At 47.4% G+C, this 10,500-nt stretch overlaps 1 protein-coding gene across 2 annotated transcripts in view; it reads left to right on the forward strand.

The window, feature by feature from the left end:
- The window catches only part of emb (exportin-1 emb), a 52,944-nt gene extending 44,174 nt beyond the window's left edge, over positions 1 to 8,770 (forward strand). For both annotated transcript variants that reach the window (XM_050190880.3, XM_050190881.3), the window contains 4 exons: positions 347 to 481; positions 1,358 to 1,526; positions 3,023 to 3,119; positions 6,221 to 8,770. In XM_050190880.3, the coding sequence (XP_050046837.1) occupies positions 347 to 481; positions 1,358 to 1,526; positions 3,023 to 3,119; positions 6,221 to 6,367 (548 nt within the window). In that variant the 3' untranslated portion in view covers positions 6,368 to 8,770. The remainder of the gene's footprint in view (positions 1 to 346; positions 482 to 1,357; positions 1,527 to 3,022; positions 3,120 to 6,220) is intronic.
- The last annotated feature ends 1,730 nt before the right edge of the window (positions 8,771 to 10,500 follow it).

Genomic DNA, 10,500 nt, shown 5'->3' on the forward strand with positions numbered 1-10,500 from the left:
GAGTGCCTGTCATGCACCAGCCCGAGGATACTGCTTTTGACACAGATGTGCAGTTTGGATCTATACTCCGTTTCACACATAGCAGGCAACGTTGCAATGTGTGCATTGTACGCTACTTTTGCACTTGTGACCAGAAAATAGTGCATAACGAATTTTAAAGTTGGCAGGTTGACAGCTATGCTAAGGAGACATGCCGAGACTCATTTCGAGCTTGTATATATATACCGGGGTTTGAGACACTGGGTGTCAACTTTCTATCCACGTCCGACTCGTAGCCTCCCGGGACGGCTGCTTGAATGATCACTGGGTTGATTGGCCCTGAACTTTGCCCGCTACGCTTGTGCAGGTCTGCAGATCCTGTACCAGCTGCTTCAAAACATTGGCCAAGAAGAAGTGGCATCACAAAGCTTCTACCAGACGTACTACACAGACATCATGCAGCACCTGTTCTCTGTGGTGACGGACACATCTCACACAGCTGGTGCGTATGTCTTCCTGGTGGAAGAATTGCGTTCGGTGAAAAATGTTTCGAAGTCTTACTTGTGGACCGCTGGGAGCATTAGGATAGCTGTTTGAATGAGACCAGAGAAATCTTGTGTAGGTAATGCGTCGTTGTCGCCTGGCATGTACGGAGTTTGATGGGCCCTTGTTTGTTTGTTTGGTCAATTGTGGTATGCTCGAATCAGGTTTGTTATGTGCACGCCTGCTAGCGGCAAATTTATCGGTGAAGGCAGTTTGCGGTCGTGCTGTTCTAGTTCAGTGTTGCCCGATCTGGTGGCACGAAACTCAGTGAATGACTGTATCAGTTGTCTGTATGGTGCATAATGCAGTTTCAGAAAAATGGAATCGAATCTAGCCTGTTGACAAACTGGACTCTCGACGTAGCTCGCTGCTCTAGTTATGTGTGCATCTTTGTGTGCGAGTGGCACTTTCAGGCAGCTGGCTGTTGAGGAGTGTTGGTCCCACGTGCGCTGTTTTATACAACAGAGCTAATCTTTAGGCGAGTTGATTCATGTTGATCATTGGAAGGCAATACTGCAGGCGCGTCCTTGCACCGTCTACAGTGAACACCACTGAACGTGGTGAACACCGTCATACACGAATGGTGAGCACGGTTATACGCTTGATGATTCCTAGTGAGTAGTAATGAAAGAATGGTGGGAGAAGGTGCAGTGTCAGTGTCATCTTTGTTGATATGGAATGCTGATGCAAGCGTGGCTGGTTATTGTCTGTGGTGCAGGTTGCTTGCAGGGCACGCGTGATTTTGGATTGGCTGTTAGCGGCACTCTTGATATCTTCGAAGCACGGTTTCGTGCCGTAGCCTCGTTCGCCCATCTTTCTTTTTCTCCTCGTGCAGGCCTGTCGATGCAGGCATCCATCCTGGCCTACATGTTCAGCATAGTGGAGGCAAACAAGGTCACGGTGCCGCTCAACCCAACAATGCAAGCCAACGGGATCACCAACGTGGTCTACGTGCAGGACTTTGTGGCCAACCTTTTGAAGACGGCGTTCAGCCACCTCTCCGAGTGAGTTGTCTCTGCTCTTTTAGTCTAACGAACAGAGAAATGGTTATTACATGTCTTAAGCGGATGCAAGGGCTCTTCCTGTGTATCTTGTGCCATGCTCTTTGTGTTGCGTAAGCAGCACCCCTCTCCATGTCCCTGCGTTGCTCTAATCATATCCGCGAGTCCGAACTGTTTCCGGTTGGGAGGATTGGACCTGGAAAAGCTTGTTTGCACTTAGCATTCGCGCACTTTCATGGCATTGTAGTAGCCACACACATGTTCACTCATCAGGGTGGTCCCCCCCACAACGCATAGCAGTGGCATTGTCACCTCCCCATTCTCGTTGCCTGTGCACAACCTGATTGTGTCCTTGGAGTGTGCAAAGTAGGGTGGCAGCGTGGGCCGAGAAACTGCTATAGGCATGAAACATTTATGTTGACAGCTTAGGTGTTGGGGGAGTAATCGTCTCTCCACTGCATTTGAGAGCAGTCATCTTTCACTTGTCGTTAGTGGCACGCCCGGCACAGATAGACTGGCCGGGCGTGCCAGTCTATCTGAAAAATGAAACATGTCTTTGTGTACGAGAGACGTGGCTGCAGTCAGCCAGGGCGGCACCACTTTTGTGTGAAAGGCCTAAGTGAAAAGCAAGCATCTAACGGGGGTTCGCATCATTCAATGTAAGGACTGTGTAATGGATGCAGCTCGATATAGGTCCACAACACTTGTGATATTTTGCGTGGAGTTTGCTAGAGGGTATCACCACCGTGTGGTATAAGCAGCATATCAGTATACTCAGCTTTGGTACAAATAGCATGACTGTATTGTTTTACTAGAATGTGCGATTGTTAAGAATCCGCATTCCTCGAGATCCACTTCCAGTCACAGATGTCTTGAACCTTGCCGATGACCCACTTGCTAGTGTTCACACTTCATGATGGTGTCACTGTCGTGACGAGCAGCAGTTTTGAAAGGTGCGTTCATGCATTGTGTACTGTGTTACGGCAGTTGCCTTTGCATGACTGGAGCTCTGGTGACTGTAACTTTTGGTGAGTGCAGTGCTGACCCCGAAACTGTAATATTTGAGCTCAGTTAGTGTTGAATGGCATCCCTTTAGAAACTGTTACAGGCTGAACTTGTCGACTATCTCGCCATTGTCTGCAGCACGTACAACTGCCATTTTCAGATAGCCATCTATGCATAAAGTAAAGGAAGTATGTGTACTAAATGTCTTTGACTGGTGTGTTGTGAGCGTCCCAGAATTATTGATAGCTTCTGTGCTACAAGATGAAAAATTCCAACAGACTCCAATGTAAATTCAGGTGTATGACTTTTAAGCCATCCACCATCATTGGCCAATCTCCCACTAAAAAACAGCCTCACAGGCACCTCTGAGAGTCTGATTGCACCAGGGTGCTTTATTCTCACATCACTCGCAAAGAGTAGGGTAGCTTACACGTAAAAAAAAAAAAATTGGTTGTAGTTGAAGTTCATTGTATCGTGATGTTTCCATGCTGCAGTGCACAAGTGAAGATTACTGTTCAAGGTTTCTTCAACCTCAACCAGGACATCCAGGCTTTCAAGGAGCACCTGAGGGACTTCCTCGTCCAAATAAGGGTGAGTCTGTGGCGGATTGCAAGGTCATCTCACCACTGTGTCGTGGGAGCACGTAGGAACTAACAGTACCCACTAGCCCAATGTGTCCGATTCCCTTAGCGACTGCCCACCATTGGTGCTAGCCCATGAACCGCATTAGTTGTGTACAAGCGAGCAAGCACGTGCACTGTAGCGTTTTTCTTGTGACAACAGCGGAATGTGACAACTGGCCTTGTGCCCTCCACAAACTTAAGCACGAATGTGCCGCAGATCCTTCGCGCCGCCTGTACGTTGCCTTAACCGCCTCCTGTGTTGCGTCATTGTCACCATCATTAGAATTTAGGGATGAGCCATAATATGTGCTCAGCCTCGTGATGAGCTCATTTGTTAGCCGGCCTTTCCCACCAGGGTATCAGTTCCCCTCACCTTTCTCCTTTTGCACTCGATTCCTCAGCGTTGTCCCTGTGCCTCTTTTGAACGTGGTTCACGCAGTCCTCTTTTTTTTGGACATCAGCAAACCCTATGTGTGAGGAATGACCATAGGTCGTCAAGTGCCATCATAGCGTACTGTGGTACTGCCTCTGACTAAATATACCGTATCTATTCAAATCTAGGCCAATAGTTTTTTTCAAATGATCATATACCAAACTCAAGGGTCGACTGAAATTCGAGGATTTTAAAAAGCCCGCCAGTTTGTAATTGAAAATGATAAATATGGTGCATAGCTCGCGCCATCCAGAAAAGTCAGTATTGCAGCTGCTATAGCTGCGCCAGTAGCCAACTGAAGTACACGAGCGTCATCGCCATTTTTACCTGTGCCCTATCAGCATGCAGCATGGCATTATTGTAATGGTTTTCAAACAAAAAGTTGTGCTAGCCGCAAAGGCATCGGCAAACGTTCAAACCGGGCAGGACTTCAGCATTAATGAGAAAAACGTCCATGGTTGGAGGGGCAATGGGAGATGCTTTTTGCGCGAGCCGCAACGAGGAAATGACAGCGATGAGGAAGATAAGCGCGCGATAACAGAGGGGAGCTGTTCACAGAGATCGCTCCGTGTTTCAACGCCTACGAGCTGTGCCACACTGTCTGCGCATGTGTGGGCACACGTCCGCAAGCGTACGAGGCTGGCAGCAATGATGACGTAGAGTGAGCTCGGCGTGTTCATATTGAATAAATGCTACAAATACAGTGCAGTCACTTTTTGCGTGCACTGGCTTATAACCACCTCGGCTGCTCACTTGGCAGCCAGAGTGCGCTTCGAGTGCTGCTGGAAAGTGCAATGATGCATCCCACGACGGGACAATCCTATTGAAGCAAATAAATTGTTCATGACTGTCTGCCTGTCAACACCCCATCACCCATGCAGCCTGAAGGTTAACGTCAAATGTGGATTGGAAGTTCTTGAATCCTCAGCTCTAGGAGAGCTTCATTTGGCTGTGGTCTCTCCATAGGTGCCACGCACAACAGTCCGTTTCACTGCGGAGCTGTAGACATGATTGCCCCGCACAAGTTTCACTGCCCCGCGGCACGTTACATATCGCAGAACTCAAAAGAAGCATGTTGATCGAGTCGAGGGTTGTGGTCGCGTACAGAGGGGCACGTATTTGGACACCAGCAGTGTTGCCGCACTGCTTGTCTCTCTGAAAGATTTCCATGCCACTGCCGGCATAAAAAGGAAGCCGGTCAGGCATTGCTTCTTTGCAGGTGCATGCGTTGCTTGCATCACTTTCAACAGCGGTACCAGTATTCATCTTTGTGCGGCCAGAGCCAACACCGTGCAGACAGTCTGAGGAAGCGTCCTTGGTCATGGCAGCGTTATCTGGCAACGCCAGAGCCCTGACGCTTTGCTGCTCATTGTCAATCACATGCTGCAGCGTAGATTATCAGTTGCATGCTTCCTGCCCCTGTCTTTTTTCTGTTGCCAACCAAAAGGATGCAGAGATCAAGACTTTCTCGCATTGCTGGCCGTGGTGAAAGGCATGACCACGTTAGGGCTGTCACAATATTCTGAGCACGACGCCTCTCCAGTGGTGGCAGGCACAGACCATGTTATGAAGCAAACTTCCGCTGACCAATTTGAAGCTGCCATTTTGATCGCGTGCTTCTAGTAACCAGTAGTAGTGCTAGCCACGCGTAATTTTTGTCAGTTCTTTTCTTTGCTCTGCGTGGCACTCATAATTGCTTACCTAAAAGGAAAAAAAAAAGCTAGAAGTTGCTGGCTTTTGAATGATACCAAAATGGCACCGGACAAGCATGCAGGTCCTGAGGAGCAGGCAGCTGAAATGAGGAGAGTTCAAACCTCAGTTTAAAGGTTTGCGCCTGGAGTTGTTAATTGTTGCAATATGAGAAATAAACAGGATTTCACAACCAATTTGTAGATAGGTGCGAGAGGGTTTCGGGAATGCAATAATTTTTGGGCCCACTTTCGGTTTTCAATTACCGCGCCCCCTTTAAACGTGCCGTCGCTTAGTGAATAGCACTCAGATCGAACCTTCCAGTGTTTCAATCCATGAGGCTATGTTTCCAATTGGTGAAGCTGCACTGAAAGAGAGTGTGATACTAAGGTGCTTGTGTTCTAACTTTGTTTCCACCAAGACGTACAAACAAAATGTGCTAGACATGTGCTAGAGTACATCAGAAATGTCAACCAAAACACGACTGCAACTCAAAAAGCCTTTGGCTTGGGAGAGACGAGACAGTGGATTGAAATGATGCTGTGTCCAGAAGTACTCAGAAAGTGGGGGGGGGGGGGGGGGGGGGTGTTCTGTAACTGTCCACCTAATGGGCATGTCCATTTCATCTGCTGCTGGAGTTCTGATTGGCTGGGCTGAGGGACGCGTCAGAAGGAAACAGGCACCTTCAGCCAATCAGCACTTCAGGAGCAGATGAAATGGACATGTCCGATAGGTGAACTCTTACAAAATAGCCCCCCAGGTGCACGAACTTGGTAGGGTAGGTGTATGATAGGGTAGGGTATGATAGGGTGATAGGGTATGATAGGGTAGGTGTAGGATAGGGTATGTAGAGAGGGCTTTGTTCTCTGGTGGATTTCTAGTAGTTGACAGTGCTGATGTGAATGTGATTGCAACAGAATGGGCCAACTTGGTTCTGTCTTTTGCAGGAGTACACTGGCGAGGACGACAGCGACCTGTTCCTCGAAGAGCGGGAAGCAGCACTGCGGCAGGCAGAGGAAGAGAAGCGCAAGATCCGCATGCTCGTCCCCGGAATCCTCAACCCCCACGAGATTCCCGAAGAGATGCAGGACTGAGCCACCATTGTATTTATATAGAGCTCTCGTTCTTTCCCCTCCTCTCCTTTCTGCACCGTCCCCCTCCTCGGCTCACAAGTTCCTGTTTCTGCTTCCTCTCCTCTTATTACCCCAAGCATCAGCCTACAGGGGGCAGCACCGTTCCTTCCTCGCCATCCTCCCATGTTCCCCCGCTCTTTCACTGCAAAGCTGTCGCACATGCCGAACATCATTGTTTCGTTCGTTTTTATTTTTTGGCATTTGCACACAGACTCTTTCCCTTTTGGCGCAGTACTCACTTTGGTTGAGGCTCTTTGTGGTTCACTAGGCACTTTGCTTCCTAAATTATATGTGTCCTCCTTTGTGTGTCAGACTGTGTGTGTGCGTCGTCGTTCCCCCATCATACCATTTGCAGGCACGCACACAGACAAAGAAGATGCATTGTTTGAACTGTTGTGTGCTGTGTACGGTCGTGGCAACTGCAAGTGTTGAGAGTAGAACATGCCGCGAATTTGGGAGCGAGCCCCTGACGCCTATCAAGCTTGACGTCCGCAGTCAAGCAGGCACTGTTCCCTCTGCCAATACCTGTGGGCGCCCATGATTGCTTGCGTTTTTGCCCAGGCAAAACCTTCTTTCGCATGCGTCCCTCTCACTTTCTCGGTATGTTCTCTCAAAACACATGCAAGGGTTTTAGCCTGTCTTCTTTAGAAGCTTGATGCAAAGGACAGTTGGAACATTGTGTCTGTTTATAGCGTTGCAAACTGTGGGACTCTGAGGTCTGTAGGCAGTTCTAGAGAATGTCGTCGTAGGAACCAAGTGGAGAAAAGAGCAGTCTCTCACCCTTTTAGGGTGGTTGTGGCCAGCGGAAGACGATGCTGCCTTCGTTCCTTCCTTTTTTTTTTAAACCGTCGGAAGTGCGGCCGCCACATTCGTCTGGCAAGGACGTCTGGCCTTTGTGTGTGGCTGTGTGTGCGTGTGGGTGCTGTGTGCGAGTGGTGGCGGTGTGTGGTTTGCGTGAGTGGAGTCCTCGACGTTTCGGCCACGAAGACTTTGAGGGATCATCACCGCCGACGGCACCCACAGCCATCCAAGCGCGCGCGACCACATTTGCCTGGGAGGAGGAGGCGTGCGTCGTCGACCATGGGGTGTGATACAAGCCTGAAGCTTGCTTCTTTGTACCTCTCTCTCTCTCTCTCCCTCTTGTTCTTTGTCTCTATCAGTCTCCATCTTTTATTTTTTTTTCAAGAGTACCGGTTTCGCCACCTATCTAACGTTGCCGGTACTGATGTGCATTTTTACAATATTGCCCTTGTGGGGCAGCGATCTATATACTGACGTCTTTCTCTTGTCGTTTCCTTTCGTCCTAAAAGTGCTAGGTTGGCTGCAAGTCTTTCGCTGTTGTTCGTGCATCCCCACCCCCCTCTCTTCACTTGTCGGGCATTTCAGAAGGTTTATCGTGCGTCTCACTTTCTGTTCCTTTCTTCTCTCAGTTCTCTCTTCTGTCGTGCAGGTTTCACCTATTTATTTTGGAACAACTTTTCGTTAAGTCTGTCGTTAAGAGTCAGCTGAAGTCAGTCACACAGCTCCGATATCTTTTCTTTTTTCTTTTGATCGCGTATCTGTAAAAAAAAAAAGACTTTTTTTTTTGTCTTGTATCCTTCAAGCACACTACAGTCTGTGTCCGAATTTATATATATATATATTTTTTTGCTTTAAGTTTTTATACAGCGACACCATGGTTGTGCTGGTTTTACTAGTTATGACTTCAGTGTGTTTCTCTGGTGGGAAGAACTTTGCGAAGCTCGAGGGAAACCTCGCAAGGCGTGGAGAAGCTTTGCTATCGCCATCAAGACCTTTCTTTTGTTGGAAGAGCGCCATTGAAGTGGCGACACATTGAAGAGCCCGGGTGCCAAGGACCCTTCAGCGGACGCTGCTTCAAGAGGACAGACTTGAGACAACGGAGCGAGCTTTACATGTTGGTCACCCGTCATGCGAAGCGGATGAGAGAGAACGCCCGTGTGAATGTGCGTGTAAACGAGGCGGCATTGGGCGGATTTTTTGCACATGCCATGCGTGTGTGTGCGTGTGCGTGCTTCACATTATTTCCCCCCATATTTTTCCCCCTTCCCCTTCCGACGATGACGGAACCTGTTTCAAAAAAGCAAAAGGAAAAAAAACTGCTGATGTGTGTGCGTGTTTCAAATCCTCGAAGCGTGGTTGGTGTTGTGCATTGGTGTGCTTGATTGGACAGATAACGATCATTTGTGAGATTAAGCGTGGATGTATGTGTTGAAACAGTTTGTATCTTATGTTCTGTCGAAGGATGCATTTTCTTTTTCATTTCGCTATTGTAGATGATTGGAGAGCAAAGATAAAAGGAAACAGTTGTTTTCTGAAGGAATAAATGAGTGTTTTTACATAGTTCCCACAGTGTGAAGTGTACTGTTCATGCATGTGTCTGGAAAATGGTTGCTTCCATCGCAGACGTCGACCAGAAAGTTAGGGGTGATCACGCCGTAAACTGCTTCTACTATCTGCTCTGTGGTGTAGACCTGAGAACAAAAGCTGTTCGATAAGAGCCAAGGTCCAGAACCTTTGAGTGGTTACCTGCTGGTTGGGTGAACAGATATGAACGGACCTAGCAGTTGGTTTTCTTTGCTGCAGGCTTTTCTGTGTGTTTCAAGGACAGCCTGGCTTCATTGAAAGTGACTGTCTCGCATTAGTTTGAGTGTTTGGGAATCTTTTAAGATGAGAGTTTGGGGAAGATAGCCTGCATTCGTTAATATTCAAGTCAGACTGGCAAATTAAGCGTTGCTTTGAGCACTTCGCCGATCTGAGTGTCACTTCGGTGGCATGCTGCTACAGGGAAAAGGAAATCGCTCCAAATTGATGCCAATGTCAGTGGGTGAATCTGGATACCCTACGTGTCTGTCATTGTGACAATATTTGCAAAACAACACTGTTGTTAAAGGCAGTGTACTAGATAGCATGACATTGAACCTGAACATAAACTCTTTCCAAGCGCATGAGGTGTGACGAGCTAGACAAGACTGCATTGCACGTGACATGGGGACACTTTATGAAATTTGAAATTGCACAAAAAGTGCCTCAAGTGAGTTTCGACTTTGCGATGAGTGTTTAGTTTCGAATCACCTGATGCCACAAAGAAAGTTCACCGAATGCTCACCCTGGCAAATATCTTTTACCGTGAAAGTCGCTTTCTCGTGCGACATCCTGCGAATGACAGATGGTGAAGAGGCACCAGCCTACGTGAGAGCGGTATGACCCTTTGCAGTAGTGTCTGGAATTGAATGAGCGAGTCATAACTCGGGTTTACTAGTACTAATAAAAACAATACTTAAAATGCAGTGAGCGTGTCTAATCACGCTTCATATTAGAGCTCTGTGTTATAACATGGGTAACATGCGCTGATAATACCAGAAAGATGTTCTGGAAGATGGATGTCCTGGTAGCTGCCGGGTGGTCACATATACGACCATTTAGCAGGTTATCATTTTATTCTTTTTGACAGTGAAGATAAAAAAATTTCCAGGCTGGCTATGTGACTTGTGATAACACTGCATGCAAAAATGTTAGTATTGTTTACGCACAAAAGTATATTTTGGCATTCTGCTGTGGAGTTTGCATGCATAGACGCCAAGAAAACAAATTCGAAAAATTTTGTCTACTCTCGCTTTGTATTTAATGTTGTCTAGGGATGGTAAAAAATTCCATGAAACTAGGTGCAGTTTATTGATAAATGTACAATGGTGTTGGATACAAGTACCAAGCAAGTAGGATGTCCCAAGGTCAAACAGCTGCCTGTGGGACCTCCGTCCAGGTGTTGAGTAGGCTTAATTTGTGTACGAAAGGGGTCAAGGAAATGCTTGCACCGGCAATACGCTCCAGGGTAACCGTTCTAAAGCGTCTGTTTAGTGCTTGCTTGAAAAATGGTACACTCTGTACTGTGAAGAGGAAGCTTTATTTCGAGGGTCACCTACAGTCTCCTTATTCAACTACATGCGAAATGTAGGAAGGCTCGCAGTAAACGATGACTCAGCCAAATTGAACAAGGTTTACTGCATTCAGAGAATACTGACAGTAGGAAATGGATGTTGAATTCTTAATTTTGCTATTTTTGAAAAAGAAAGGTG

This window comes from Dermacentor andersoni, chromosome 10 (genome assembly GCF_023375885.2).
Source record: "Dermacentor andersoni chromosome 10, qqDerAnde1_hic_scaffold, whole genome shotgun sequence".
In the NCBI taxonomy this organism is placed as follows: Eukaryota; Metazoa; Arthropoda; class Arachnida; order Ixodida; family Ixodidae; genus Dermacentor; species Dermacentor andersoni.